The sequence below is a fragment of the Atta colombica genome, unplaced genomic scaffold (assembly GCF_001594045.1).
Source record: "Atta colombica isolate Treedump-2 unplaced genomic scaffold, Acol1.0 scaffold238, whole genome shotgun sequence".
In the NCBI taxonomy this organism is placed as follows: Eukaryota; Metazoa; Arthropoda; class Insecta; order Hymenoptera; family Formicidae; genus Atta; species Atta colombica.
This window is the reverse complement of record NW_017259336.1, coordinates 630,791-647,865: the sequence shown is the minus strand read 5'-3', so window position 1 is coordinate 647,865 and position 17,075 is coordinate 630,791. Positions and strand designations below refer to the sequence as shown.

The window sequence follows — 17,075 nt, the reverse complement described above, 5'->3', positions numbered from 1 at the left end:
TTTATTATATATTTATTATATATTTAGAAAGATTTTCTAAATTATTTTTTGAAGGTGAGGTCAATATTTGATGGATTGATTTTTGATGGATTTTTTCAATCATGTATTTATTTAATTAATTTATTTAAAAACCGTCATGTATTACTTCTACTTGCACTGAATAGTGACGAATTTATTATGATTGTAAGATGAATAATCACTCTCGTGTTACAAATACAACTCAATTGATCGATTCGACGCTTGAGGAAGAATTTGTTCTTCGCGTTGGCTTCGTCATATTTCAGTTCTGTATTTTTGAAACTCGAGAAAGATCAAAAGTTAAATTGAAATATATTGATACAATGTAACATAAGATTTGATTCCTTTTATGCGATATTGTTTTTTAATCCTCCTTTAAAAAAGAATAGAATTACGTTATACATTCATCGACATAGTTTAGTTCAAAGGGTTTGAAACGAGCAGATTGGATAATGGACAATAAATCATACTATTTGCTTTTTACTGGTAGTTACTCTTTTGATGCGTGTGACATTAATTGAAGAAAATGAAGAGGCATAATACACGGTTGCCCGCTCTCACCACGTGTAGAACACAGTGCGGCTGCACTTTGCACGTGCATGATGCGACCATCAGTGTCCACGAGAATCGAAACTATTCTTATATGTATATTTTTACAAAAATATATACTCAAGTTGGTATGTTTATTGGTATGTTTATTGATTTACTTGAATAAACAATGAAGGTCCGAAATAACGCTTAAGTTGAGTATTAACAATTCCTTTGGAAATTTATTTGGGGGTTAACACTCAATTTGGATTTTGGGCCGCCAATGTTTAGTTTGGTATATTTTTTTATAAGGATATTTTCCGTCCTTTTTTTTATTTTAGCCATAAATAATAAAATATTTCTATACTTGTAACCTTAAGAGGAATCAATAAACATACCAATAAAATATTTTTAATTATTTTCTCTTGAAAATAATTTCTCTTTTCGCAGCAAATAATTTATTAAAACTAGTCAAGGACATAATGCAAGTACGTGAAGCAGAATCCTAAAAAATTGTTCAATTCTAACTATATTCAAGTTACACATAATTTTTTGGGGCATCGCGAAAATATTACTAATAATGTTATTTTATCAAAATTTTATGAAAATACACGCAATAATATAATAATATAATGATAATGGAAATATTATTTTAGATGATTGCATGTGACCAAATATTATACAAACATTATCATAATATAATACGAGTATCTATTATATTTCCAATAATTCAATTTCCATTTCTAAAGTTAACAATAAACACGACAATCATAATCAATAATGAAAGAAAATAAATAAATGAATTTTCATAATTTAATAAAATAGAAATAAACAAATAGAAATAAATTTACTCAACCGAATTTTTATTATTTAGTAAGTATTTATTATAAACTTTTTTATCCTGTCATTTTTCTTTTTAAAATCATTTTCCTTAAAGGAATGAAATTAAGAGCTCATTACAAAGATAAAAAATTCCATTACGATGCCTTTAAAATGTTTTTTCTTTAATGTATATAAATGATGAGAATCGAAGACTCGCAATTTAGCGGGAAAAAATATATAAACTGCGAGAATCGAAGAATCAAAGAATCGAAGAAATTTAACAAGAAAATAAGCGTGTATCTCATCTATTAAATTTACATGATACGATTTTAACGCGATGAGAAAGAAGAAACCAAGATAATTATTCGGCTCGATAATTTCGATTGATTGAATCAAAATTAGCTCAAACTTGAGGTATTAGCATTGAAAACCCACTCAAAGAAAGAATGATGCCCCGCACTACGTGCTACGATTCATGTTCACCGGCGAGTCCTTCGTGTATTTGGATGACGGGAATATTAAACGATTCACATCCGGCGCTCGACCGAATTCAATCTTAACCGACAAAGATCGCAATCGGTTTAAACTACTTCCTCATTACCGGTGCAAGTGGTAGCCAGTCAAACGAGACCTCGAAGCGAGAATCCCGAGTTGAATGGGGAGGGTCTCTCTTACAATGCAAGTCAATCGAATTCGTAATGAGACTAGCGGCGAACCTGCAATTGTTCAGTAATGATCATCGGTTGGATTGAGAAACAATCTGATTCTCGATGGAAATCAGTGTTCGATTCCTCAACGATGTATTCCTTATCAAAACAGGAATAAAATGATTGAATAATTTTTATCTTACAAGACTATTAAAAATGTTCTGTTTATTTTTGCCGAATTTATGCTTTAAGTTTTACTTGCTTGAAAGTAAAAATATCGAAGGTATAAAGTACAAGGTACATTATAATTATAGTTAATCCATTCAAATAATTATTATTTTACAATAAAATAAATCATATTATTCTCAAGACTGTAAGCATAAATAACTCTCAGTACTTTATACATTGTTACTGTGCAGTAAAGTTTTATTAGTAATAAGGCAAAAAATATTTATCGATAAAGTAAATTCTATTAAGATGTGTGATAATTTATACATTTATTTTACGAAAAGTATTTTACAGTATGGCTATGCGATGATCGTTCATTTATCAGAAAATTAAAGTAAATTTTACACACAACACCTGTCTCTATATGGACTTGCCAATTCCATAAAATTTACTAGATTTTAGTGCATATTTACATTTTTCTCCGTGGCGGGATTAATAAAAAAGAATAAAATTAGACACTTCCTTATTGTATAATTAAATAAGAATAATCCACGTTTTTTCATGATTAAATTGCGCGCTCGGGAAGAATTATGTAGAGCTAAATTTATTTAGGTAAATCTTTACGCGTATACAGCGAGTATATAAAAATTCAAATCAACTCTGATTAACTTAGCAATTCGCGCGAAATCAGAAATCACGAGAGTAGCGTGAGAACGAGAATCCTTGAATAGAGAAACGGTAATCCCCGCAACTTAACCAGCAATTATTTATATATGCGGAAACGGATTTGATTTCACTATTTTTGTTACAATATAAACTAGCATGGTAATTCGTATTTGTAGTATTGACTTGTCCTCGTGATGTCAAAGTTTCCGTGACAAAAGACCGAAATACTTCATGGTCATGTGCTGCACGCAATATTGTACTAAAATATGTATATTAGATATATTGCAACTGCAACATATATTGTATTATCTGTCCAACGAATGAACATCTGAAGGCACTTATTAAGTTGCTTGATAAAAGCCAGTTTAATCCTCAATCAATTCGAATAAGTTCGATTCTTCTGAAAGTAAAAGTCGTTTGAATATTCATTGGAATTTCTGTATTGATTTTGCATATAAAAATGCATTTGTCAGCCTTCTCTCTTGAAGATTTTAAATTAATTTATTCCATCATAAGTAAAAGTTTTAATGTAGAACTGTACATGAATAATGTAGGTTAATCTCGATGTGACAGTGTCATAAGAGATAATAACGCATCTTAATTTGTACCTGTCACTTTTAAAAATTTAATATATCAATCTTGTTTATCAAACTTCATACAATTTCTTGGATAAGATGCAATTTTAAGATTAACTGGAATTAATTTAAAATATAAAATATAAAATTTTATTATCTCTTGACTACGTGGACGACAAACAAATTAAACTTTTAATGTACGCTAAGTGTTCTCGATGAGTAGATTCTCGTTAAAATGTTGATGAAATGAATTTGATATTTATAAACAAAGCATTCCGTAAGAAAGAGAGTTTACACTTTTAGCAATGTTGTTCAAATGATTATTTTTCTACATATCCAGAATAAAATTCTGTGATTCTGTGTCTTTTGTGGCGAGTTGTTTATCCAATTATTTATCTTTATCAATCTTTGATGACGAACTCTCGCGTATGTAAAAATGCAGCTTCACTATTTTATTCGGTATCGACAGTTACGTGATAGATACTTCATTGTGATATTTTTATATTTTCAACCGGAATTTTTTCGAATATTGTTATCCGCAGTAACGCCTCTCTCGTTGTTAACTATCGATATATAACTAACGTTATTCTATCCTATCGCAGTTGTCCTCATTTTTAATTCATTGTAATTTTATGTGTGTCTGATACAGTTCAATGTTTCATCGCGCGGACGTCAATGTTGATTGATCGTGGTGCAACGTCAATACGATTTTGCAAGTTGTGACAATATTTAAAAATCACGCATGGAAATATACCCGATGATGTCCAGACTTTTTTTATATCGAACTGCAAACATACGCTAATCTTTTAAAATATAATCGTATTTCGTCACACGTTCCATTATTGTGATTCATTAGACGATTCATTGACGTGATATTGTTCGGCGATGAGAAGAAGCTTGCTTTTATTGTATAAAAATGTGATTATATTTTCTGTTAACTGTAATCTGCGTTATCTTACTTCGCAATGATAAAAGTGAATTTTATAACCGCATCTCTTTCGGCATGATTGATGATTTTGAATATTATATTCTATCATTTTTTAGAACACAATATCTTATATTATATACAATGTATATTATATACAATGTATACATATAAGGTGATATTGTGACTCTTGTAGGTATAATGGCCTCTCTTAACATCTCTGATAGACAATAAATTCTAATGATAATTTACAGAATCATGTATTCAGTAGCCCATTATATCATGGCGCTAATAAAATAGCCGATATTTACTATATAATACATTTTTAATTTTTACGTTCAAACATTTTTAAACGTTTTTTCAAGTTACATTTTAGAATTTAATTGTTATACATACTTATTTTTTATGTACTATCACACGAATGTATGTACACTTAAGTGCTGTTCATTATTTTACATTTTATTTAGCTGTACATATTTCGAGTTATGTAAAGTTAAATAATAGCAGAGGAATTTTATTAATATAATTCTCTAAACTGACTGATGATGATCTTTTTCGAAGTTTTCAATATAAATATAATCATTCGATAAGTTGCAGCTCTACTGCTAATCTATATAGTTTATTTATATTACGATCTGACGCAACTTGCCGGTTTGCGTAAAGGAGGCACGGCAGTTTCTCGCGCCATGCTTAGCGCCGAGTCACTACCGTCTTCAGATACATATTATCTATAAATTTTTACTGAATAGCCTATAATATGCGCGAGAAGATATGTGTGTGTGTGTGTGTGTGTGTGTGTGTGTGTGTGGGTGGGTGTGGGTGGGATGTGTGTGTAAAATTGCAGAATGCATGCAAATATATATATATTTGCATGCATTCTGCAATTTTATTTCTTTGTAAATACTCTGACGGAAAAATTTTTTTGAAAAACTACATAGATCTTAGAAATTCTTTTTCATAGGTATTCGTAGTGAAATGTAGCATTGTTTGTTTGAAAAAGAAATCCTCCTTTCCATGTACTTTTGATGTTACATTATGAATTTTTACGGAACATTTTTTTTCTTGTATCACGAAACAAATAACGTCATACATCGTACTACAAATATCTTCGAAAAACTAAAAATTCCTAAGATAAAACGAATCTTAGAATTCTAAGATAAATGAATCTCTTTACATTCCACTACAAATATTTACGAAAAACTAAAAATTTCTAACTTGTTTCAATCTATTTAGTTTTTCTGTACTTTTTTGTAAAAATTTTTTTACCAGGATATAATTCTGTAATCATATATTTTAAATACCATGTTTTTTTAAAGAAAATTAATTTTTTAAATTTATTTTTGTGGAGGGCAGTATCATCAAATTTTTATAAATAATATCCTAAATAATAAATATTTCGTAACTTTGAGTTTATTATAGAATTGATTGAGCAACAAATTTATCAAATGTAATCGTTAAATTCTAAATTTAACAAAGTTGTATAAAATATAAATGTAAATATTGTAAATATATAAAATAAGAGGCTATAATACTATTATCTCTTCCAGTATTTCAATGTATATGATAACATAATATAATCTGTCGAAAATGGAATAATAAATATTTCATAACTTTGAGAGTCATTTTAAATTAACTTTTATATTATAAATGTTTAAAAAGTCAGTAAATTAAATTTCCTAACGCTTAAATTAAATATCTTGAATTGTTTAAAATTAATAACTTTATAAACAAGTATTCTTGAGAAATACTTTCTCATATTTTGAGATGTAATTTTTTAATCAACGTCTGACTTTCACTCTACAATTTATGATGTATCATGCAATGTTTCGTAAGTGTATTTAATTGCGCTTCGTTACTTATCGATTTTTATCAGGCCATTTTGTTGCTCATTTTACGTATTTCTGTTCCGCGATAATCCGGTACGAGCCGTACCATGTCATATACATGAACGCGTAAACAAAGAGGTAAAATGTCACGTTAAAATTCGTAACAAAAAGAATGTTCTATTGGTATGAATGCAACTTCAATGGGTTGATAAATAAAAATTAAGAAAATTAAGAAAGATTATGTAGTTAATTAATGATGGATCATCATCAAACTCTGATTACTTGATCGGCACCGACTACGATATCTCATTCAGGGGCAAAGATACATCGATTCTTGTGTTTTCAGCATCACGTCTTTGATATCGGCGTTTTTGTTTTCAAAGTTTTGCCAGATTATGCCAACTCATTTAAAAATATTCAATTTTTATTCAATCGTAAAAAAAGTTTAAATCTATATTTGAAGAGTGACAAAGAAATTATCCTACCAGAATGATATAATGTATAAACGAGATTGTTTGTTAATAAAAATATGTCAATATGGAATATCATTTAACATTGATATGTTATTTTATGAATATATATTATATAATCGAATTATACGTGGGCGAGTCAATAAGATAAACTTAATATGTATTGTTTTGTTTTTTTGGATGGCAAAATTAAGGTTACTTATTGATTCACCTATTGTATATTATTTCCGTTAATAATCACTACTGATATATGTAATTTTTAATTGCTTTTTAAAAACTTTGTTGAAAGTTGAAAGCCGTTATTTTAAATCGCAACTTTAATTATCTGATATTTAAATTTCTGTTTATATGATAGAATAGATAATTAATCCTATAAATTCCGCTATAACTATATATAGATTTATAATGTGATTTAAAATTATAAAATAAATCTTATCGTGGTTTGTTAAGTGATAAGAGAAATATCAAATCATTTGGTAAGTACATGGTGATGGATCATGTAATGGAAATATCAGTTATTATGGAAAAATAATTATCAACATGGAAATTTTTCATCGAAAACGAGACAACGTATCAAACGACCTTTCTGTCTATCTCGTAATATCGTATTTGATATCGTGAATTGATGAATGCTTACCTACATATTTGGATCTGTATATTCACGGATTACTTTGCACGGATTTATTGTATTGTAATCAATAATCGCTATCTCGTGTCAGGTGATCAATGGAAAAATAATTTACTAAAATTAATTAGTAAAATTAATTAGTAAAATTAATAAGTAGTAAAGCATGACAGTTGCGTATTATTGCGCACAAAAAATCAAGAGGAAACGGAGGAACGGAGAGGTGATAGTCCCACGCAACGATTAGGAAGATCATGAGTGTGAGTTCTATTTGCCTTGTGTTTTATTTGCTTATCAAAAAAGGACGTTGACTCTTTTTGATATGCAAACAAATTGATTGTGCTCTCCTCAGACAATATCGATTGTTTTACAGGACGTCTATCTATTAAAATTCTTAAGACTTGTAAAGTTTGTCAGAAAGACATTTTTATGACGAAATTAAGACTTCTTGATTTATGATATCTTTGTATCAAGACGTTTCAAACGTGCATGTGTCTGAATTTTAAATTATAATTAGGAAGTTTCATGTCAAGTTGTTTGAGGAAAAACAATACTCGTTGAAGATAATTTACGGCCTCAAAGATAATATTTTTGCTTGCAAGCGAATATCTCGGTAATTAACAATTTGGAATTGATATAACTGCAGATTAATTAATTCATTATTATTATATAAATAATTACATAAATTTTGTTTGCAATTATATAATACCATTATTTTTCTTTATATAATTCTTTTTTCTAATTTCATATATTGTTAATGATCGTCTGATAATATCGCAATTTAAATACTTGACTAATCGCGTATTCATTAAATATTACATTTACAGTATTTCATAACAATTTCATAACAGTAGTAAATAAAAGTAACGTTAATGAAATTCAATAAAATAGAGCTTGCGTGCACGTTCGCTGCTTTCTGCGTGACAAGTTTATTGTTGTCAAAGCTGTTCCTTTCCTCCCTAAAAATGCGAGGTGCAATCCTATATTCGTGTCGATAATTTTACGTTGTGACAATACTAGTGAGATTGTATCTTTTCGATGTCAAGTGCGCGTGCGATTCTTGCGATACACATTTATACTAGTTCAATACCATGACGTGCAATCGACGACGCAATCACATGACACATTACGTCGAAAAATTACGTAAATGAAATACGTAAATTGCGATAATACCGCGGTATATATCATAGTAATATACTTGGTTGATTTTTCTGCGGTTCTGCAGAAAACTATTTGCAGTGAAGTGACAAATCAGCGTGTAATTTGATTTATGCTTATGCACCGAGACATAAATTAAATCATCCTTTCCCACATTCGTGATACTAAATATAAATTAAGATTTCCTACTTATTAATATAAAATTATCATCGGTCAATGACATACCAAAGTTTTCTTCTTCTATAAATACGCGAAATATATATATGCGCCATTTCTCTTTTATGTAATATAAAATAATTCGTAATATAAAACATAAATTAAAACTTCTCGTTTAATGAAAAAGAAATAGAGTATTATTAAATAATGATATACTGATTATAAATATGAATTTTTTTACAATACGAATATAAACGCTACTTATTTTGTTTAATAGATAATAAAAAAATTATTAATATAATTGCTTTGCACAATAGATTAAACAAATTTTTTTTTACCTGAACTTTGCAAAAGTATATTAAATTTACCTGCAACAGCTGGATATCCTCTGCTGCAGTTTAAATCTCTGCTTTATAAGCTTCGAACGTTTATCAATCGCTCCGTAAAACCGGAAGCATCGTGGGCCTTGAATCTCACCGCATTACCTGAAATACGCAATTATGTAAAACCTCTTTATCTCCGGAAAAGCCTTCAAAGCAACGCTTTGATTCGAGTTTCATCAGTGAAGCATTGCCTACAAATTATCTCGAATGTTAGCACGATTGAATTGCTAACCTCGAGACAAAAACATCTTCGGAAAATCAATTTTTCGTTGGTGATAAAAATATAATTTGAGATTTTGTATGAAACAGATAAATATATTTTCCTAAGATAGTTTCTTCTCTGACAAAACAAAATTTTCAGCTTTAATAATTAAATAATAATTAAATAATGATAATTAAATATTTAAATAATAATTAAACATTTAAATAATAATTAAATTTTCGAATTTGTAAAAAAAAAAGATATAGATAAAACATATGTGTTATAAAATTTTTGCGAACAACTAAATAAAATAGATAAAATTTCGATATTTAATCATATGTTATACAATTCCATTTTTATATTAATTACAATAAGAAAAATGATTTACTAATAAAAAAAATATAATAAAAGAAATGATTTATTATACTTCTTCATTAGAATTTGACTTAATTTATCATTACATAAATTTTAGGAATAATAGACAAAAAGAATTTTTAAAATGATAACTTCTCAGAAAATACAAGTATATTAAATATGCAGCAAATAATAATGCGATAATAACTGATACTAACGAAAGACGCGTGGACGCGTATAATCATAGTTTACTTTGGTATTTATTTTCATGTTCATTTACGGTTTAATATAAATCCATTTGTGGGTTGATGAATGTATTATTAAGTCTCATTAAAGCGATAAAGTAGCGATCAGAAGAATGTTACCTTTAAAAAGCTGTAGATTAAGACGCTCAATTATAAAGTCATCGTTAAACATCCAAGGGATTAACATTGAGCGTGCGAAGAAGTTACGCGAATATTCCTGCACTTGTTTATTTTCCATTTGTATATACGTCTCGCAATTTTACATTACAGCTAGTCTATCCGTCGTCGCAACTGGTGCGATGATGGGATGGACGAGTCCAGTTCTTCCTTATTTGGAGAAGGATGGTGGACCTTTGGAATCGCCGATCAGTAGCGAACAGAGTTCCTGGATAGGATCTCTGATGGCCCTCAGTGCTATTTTCGGCAGCTTCGTGGCAGGATATCTCGGAGAAAAGTATTACTTATAATATAAATTATTTATAATATAAAGAGCCTCTCACTAAGAGTCTGGTCACATACATTTTTTTACAAGAAAATATGACGGCAATCGCTAAATATTGCAGAGCATAGGATAGTATAAAGCTTATGGAACCCTATATATTTTGCAATACAGAATCAAACATTGCCATCATATTTGTCTCACATGACTAGATTTTTACTTGAGGTCCCAAATATAAATTAGTCATTCAATCGCACAAGTAATTTTGTATAATAATGTAATCAATTTACGTAACTACGTTCTACTTCTCGAAACTGTAAGTTGGAAACTAGAGCCAATTTTTGTGAAGAGATTTTTTTCTCAACAAGAGACACAGATGTCACACGGAAGTGTAACACGGAATCATAACAATCTTATTGTTTGTTAATGTTAAACAAAGATGATATGATCACTGTATCACACTGTGTCGTTTAATGAAAAGGATCAAAAGCATCTATCAAATTCAAATATTTAATAGCTGAATCAAAGACAATGAGAATTGATTTTTTTCATTGATATTCTATAGATTGGGCCCCAAACGAGCATTGCTGTCTTGCCTGGTGCCGTATTTAATTGGATGGATACTTGTCGCCTCTGCAAGTCATGTGGCTCAGCTTTATGTTGCTCGATTAGTACTTGGATTGGCTCTGTCTATCGTATTCACGATCATCCCTATATATAATGGGGAAATAGCCGAGGTAAAATTTATTTTGCATACATATATAATATATACATACAAGTAGCACAATTACTTACACAGTTTTCTAGAATTTTCGCATTTTGCCTAAATTTTTATATTATAAATTTTTATATTTAGGCATTTTTTGCTGATATTAAAAATTTATCCACACTTCTCAGAATCTATGAATATAACTAGAATAAATAAAATAATTATTTAAACAATAAAAATTATTTGTTTGTTAAATAATATTAAAAAATAAAGTAAAATTTAAATTAATTTAAATTAAATTTAAATTAAATAAAATTCTGAGAGACTTTTGAATTATTAAAAATTAAAGCGTGAATCAATGAGAGTTAGAGCGCGGTGTAATTGTAGCACTAATTAATTTGTGTAAAAATGTTCTTTATTCTAATTACTTGAACATTTCAATTCTGAACTATCTATATAGCAACAAATTAAAAGATCGAACGTTCTCAGAGGACTAGAAATAAATATATCTCCCCCTAATTATATTTTTGACGCATTGTTGATCGTTGACACATGTCAATCAAATACAAACGAAAAACGAGAGGTTTATCAATATTCTGTACAACCCAATGGATCCGAAAAGCGAAATTAAACATATTTTAATCAAGTAATATAAATAAAAAACATTTGTACACAAATTAATTAATATTCATCGCGCTTTAAATCTCGTTTTAATTTTTAATAATTAAATTGGTCATTATACATATAATAACGAATTTATGTAACTTTTCAGGTGTCTATCAGGGGAGCATTGGGCTCTTTCCTTCAACTCTTTATCACGATCGGTTTTTTATATGCCTATGCTATTGGGCCGTATGTTAGTTACACAGTTTTTTGGATTCTCTGTATCCTCTTACCGATAATCTTCTTCATCTCCTTTTTTTTTATGCCGGAGTCTCCATACTTTCTCCTCCGTCGGGGCCGTAAAGATGAAGCGATTGCATCTCTGGTGAAACTCCGAAGCAAATCCGAAGCTGCCGTTCAGAAGGAGGCCGATGAAATACAGGTAAGTCATTGTGCAAAACATAACTTTCTTTTATAAAATTGTCTGCTCTAAAAGAATTTCAGAATCTTAAAATTTATTAAAGTCAGGAAAATCGATTTGATTCTCAGTTAACTTCGTATTAATTTTTTGTCAAGAAATTCAAATCGTTGGGGAGGAGGGGGTATTTAATTTTATAAAAAATTCTATCAAGAAAATTATGTGGTTAGTATATATTATTATAATAAAAAAATGCTAATTCGATTCGCGGTCGTTTATGGCTTCATTGATTTCTCGCTCGACTGGACAAGGTGATCGCGAATGCACCGTTACAAGCACGTACTCAATTATTATTAGACACATGTCCGAGTATACATTGTCCGTCAGATCGCTTTAGACAAACGAGGTTATGACTAAGGCCGTTTCTTGATCCTAAACGACAGTGTCGCACATTCGTGAGGAACAATTATGACTGGCTTGCAAATAACATTCCTTCCTACAATATAGAATCTCACAGAATCAGATGTTCTTTCAGTCATACGCAGCTTTACATTAAAGCTATTGTTCGAGCGTTGAAACAGTCGCAAAATGTAATTGCAAAAATAATTAACATTAAGAGCCGAGGAACATAGAGGCTCAGATTGTAAGTGACAGCAAATTTGCTTCAGCATTATCTGAAATTCTTTTAATAGCATACACATTTAATTTTTTTATTTCAGAATATTCTGTGTAGATTGTTGTATTTTAATTTTAATATTTAGTGTTTAATAAATTTGTCTTGATTTTTCAGATGATACTTGATGAGGCTTTCAAGAATCAAGTTAGCATCTTAGATCTATTCAAGGTGAAGGTGAACATCAAGGCACTGGGCCATACTTGTGCCTTGGTTTCCTTTCAACAATTTACCGGTATCAATGTCGTGCTGTTCTATCTACAAAATATTTTCATTGCTGCTGGAGGCAGCATCTCAACAGATGTAGCACCGATTATCATCGGAGTGGTGCAAATATTAGCGTCAGCAGTAACACCCGTAGTTGTCGATAGATCAGGTAGAAGGATGCTTCTCGTCATCTCCGGCATCGGAGAGACAGTCAGTTTGGTGAGTAATTGCTTCCATTTTCAGATTTGATTTCAAATTAATCAATCGTGAATTAAAAAAATATGTAGTATAAAAAATATGTAGTAAAAATAAATAAAAAAAGAAATTTGTTTAAATCTGGAATATAATTTAATTCAGTTATGAGAATTAACAAAGATAATTTCAGATCTGATTAGTAAAGATTTTGAATAGCTAGATCAAATCTTATCGTTGACGGTACATATTGTCTTATTAATTAAAGATCAAAATTAGTAGTAGAAGTCAATTAAAATAGTTAAAATTTCGCATTCTTAAATAAGCACAATAATATTTCTGATAGAAGATATTAGTTATAAAAATTATTATATAAAATAATACATTCTTGTTTTATCTTTTCTCATGTTTTTAAGAAACCAGTTGCAGTCACTCATAAAACGTTGCAATTGAGAATTATTATTAATCATATACACTTACAATTAATTTAAAGATATGATAGTTTCAGAGGAGAATTAATAATGCGGGACCTAATATTTAATCTTGCATTGAAACTTTTACAAAATTTTCATACTACTCTCTCTTTTGATGAACACCAGATTGATTTGGAAATTTGCATGAAAAGCGTGTCTAAAATTAGCGTATTCATGAAGCGATAGACGCGGTTTCCCGTAAAGTTTATTTCCTGTTTTATGAAACGAATTGTAATTTTATTGCCCTGCGATGATGAACCTGAGTTTGTTAGAATGGATATGCATTTTGCTGTCGATTAAAATTTCAAAGGAACTTCAAGGAATTTAGATTAGAATCGTTAGACGCATAAAGATAAATTTTTTTCTAAGAAACACAATTATCTTTTGAATCATATTTAATCAGTGAATCGCAATTAAATTTGAAATTAGACATAATATCACGAAACAAAATTATTATTTTTATCGGTTTTCTCATTTTAATTTTATTAAATATAAGGTTGCCTTCTTTTTATAAACATCACAATTATGACGTTAAATGAGATGAATTAAAACAGAATGTTACTATATACATATGTTTGTTTTAATTCATCTTATTTAATGCCATAATCACGATACATATAAAAAGGAGTGTTGTATAATAAAATTCAAATAAGAAGATTGATAAAAATTTTGTTTGGTGATATTGTATATTAATTTAGCATTGACGATTCCATTCCACAAATATTTTTTGTCAACAATAATTTGTAGATGATTGACGCGAATTATCGCGTGTTGATTCATTTTCATATTATATTCACGCGTTCAAATCATTAAATGCATTTTTCGAGGTGAGTTCACGATCAGCATGCGTAATTATATTCGTTATGGATTTAACTTCTTTTATCACGCATCTCGCCTTCAGGCACATTCATGACGAACGACTTAATTATTCGACACAGAGAATTGAGATGCTACTTGTTATCGTCATTTGGAACTTATACAATCCTCTTTGTAGATCAGATAAAGATACAGCCGAGTCCTCGCGCTCGGTAAAGTCCGGCGCAGGAAATACAATAATAAATCGCGAGGATGTATAACAATGTCGAGAAGAGGAAGATTGAGCATTATTATACATATATACGAATCGTCATTATGCATTCCGATGAAATACGATGGAATGTATCGGATTCAGTGCACAAAGTGCGAGGACTTTCACGTGACTATATGTGCATCGATTACATAATTTGCGATAGGAGGCACGCGTATGATAACACGTCGATTGAAATGTCGAATGAATTGAAATAATTATAATTTTTGCATTCTAAGAATTTTTTGAAACGTTTTGAGTTTCCTTTTTTCGTTTTGCCATTGTGAGTCTACTTAAATTTAGAAGGTAGTCTCACTCTGTGAAAGATCAATATAGTAAAAATTGTCAGAAACATCTTGTAATGACGCGCCACTATATGTAGATAAGAATTTTTCAAACATCAAATATGTTTATATAGCAGTTTTTTATCATACAAATTTTAACTTTTGTTCTCGCGCTTTTATCATGTGTTTATAATGTGACTATTGGTTTTGCAGTGTGCTATGGGCTTATATTTCTACCTGAAGGAAGTACAGCACGCGGATGACGTAGTGGAACAGATATCCTGGTTGCCGATAGTCTCGCTAGTCATCTTTATCGCCACATACTGCGTGGGCTGGGGTCCTCTTCCGTGGGCAGTGATGGGCGAAATGTTCGATCCGAACGTTAAGGCCAAGGCTTCCGGTATAACGGTTTCCGTCTGCTGGTTCTTGGCCTTCCTCCTTACCAAGTTCGTTAGTAACATCGAGCAAGCATTAGGCAATTACGCATCCTTCTGGATGTTCGCAGGATTCTGTTTAGTTAGTGTCCTTTACACGATATTTTTGCTGCCCGAAACGAAAGGCAAGACTCTTCAGCAAATCCAGGATGAGCTCAACGGAGTAACTTCAACCGTAAATGTCGAGAATGGTAAAAAGTGAGACGGGAGCAGTCGGGTTCGATTATCTTGATGTACATGCTGAACTCGATGAATTCATCAACACTTTTAAGAGATTAAATATTTTTAAAAAATATGTAAAGTTTTACATTTTTATGACATCTATATAGGAATTGGATATAAAGAAGGAGATTCAAATCATCAGAAATGCGGATAATATATGTATCTCATCTACTGCCAAATTTACACAGATATAGATAATATGGGTGAAAAAGAAATATTTTTAAGCAATCACCGCATGATGATCTAATAATTTAAATAAAATGTTCAGATATATAGAGAGAGAGAGAGAGAGAGAGAGAGAGAGAGAGAGAGAGAGAGAGAGAGAGAGTAAAACGAGGATAGACTTTATTTTTGCTCACATATACGCAGATACTATTTTGTTATTTTCTGCAACAGGGAACCAAAAATATTTCGTCTTCCAAACACATTTACGTAACATAGCACAGTAATTGTATTTGTACATAATGGAAGTCATATCATACATATATTATAAGTACGCTCGCGTTAATGATATACTTCGATATGTGTATCATTGTCTATAAACTTCGTTTTTCTAAGCATAAAGGAATTTGTAATATGTCAATAAATGTTTCTACGTTTTCAAGTTCCTATCAGATCCGTGATTAAGAAACGCAGTGAAGCAACAATATGACTCTCCTATTTATAATATATTATGTATTGGGATGTATTTCCTAGTATTACACATTATTGTGGACGTAGTATAAAGCGAACGAAAAACCAAAAATATTAATTTCGCGGCGTATTTCTCGTTCACGGATGAGAGACTAGTCATTTTATAATGCGTCTACATAGAGAACGTAAATGTTAATTAAAGATCAGAGAGATATTAAAATTTAAAAGAAAATTTCATATCGATTGAAACTATAAATCATTAAAATCAATAAATCGATGAATAACGCGAAGAGAAATAGGTATGAGCTAACTTTGTTTTTTATAAAACTTTGTTTTTTATATTGACAATAACAAAGCTATCATTTTATAAATATTGATAATAACAAAGTCGTATTTAGTTATTTACAAAATACCCATAATTTATATACAATGAATATTAATATATTTACGCGAATAAAATAATTTTGGGAGTAGTATCCATTGTATTATTAGTTGATTTACATTAAATTATTATAAAAAAAAAGTCATAATATTATCTTAATGAGAGTACTATTCTTAAGTGTACAAAGTACATTTTTTATTCTTAATGATTTAAAGAGAAATATGAAAGTTTTAATTTAATATATATTGTTTCAATATTTACGATTAAAGATTTTAATATAAAAATAATATAAAATTTTAATGTAAAATTATAAAAAATAATTTTTTATTCTTTGTCATTGGTTCAAAATTTAGCAGACGGAATTAAAATAATGGAAATTATAATTATATAAAAGTGATTCAATTTAATAATTAATCATGCACTCGTTGCACATATGTGTTGATCAATAAGACTTTTATAAACAATTTATAGTGCATATATATATATATATTGATTAGACATATTGAAATAATTTTTTATAAAGTACACACACACACACACACACACACACACACACACACACACACACACAC

General features: G+C 29.6%; 1 protein-coding gene across 3 annotated transcripts in view; it reads left to right on the top strand.

Moving 5' to 3' along the window:
• LOC108688757 (solute carrier family 2, facilitated glucose transporter member 8-like) overlaps positions 1-15,759 on the top strand; it is an 18,787-nt gene extending 3,028 nt beyond the window's left edge. For all 3 annotated transcript variants that reach the window (XM_018195134.1, XM_018195133.1, XM_018195135.1), the window contains exons 3-7: positions 10,039-10,222; positions 10,773-10,944; positions 11,689-11,961; positions 12,728-13,036; positions 15,046-15,759. In XM_018195134.1, coding sequence (XP_018050623.1) covers positions 10,039-10,222; positions 10,773-10,944; positions 11,689-11,961; positions 12,728-13,036; positions 15,046-15,468 — 1,361 coding nt within the window. In that variant the 3' untranslated portion in view covers positions 15,469-15,759. The remainder of the gene's footprint in view (positions 1-10,038; positions 10,223-10,772; positions 10,945-11,688; positions 11,962-12,727; positions 13,037-15,045) is intronic.
• Positions 15,760-17,075: the final 1,316 nt, after the last annotated feature.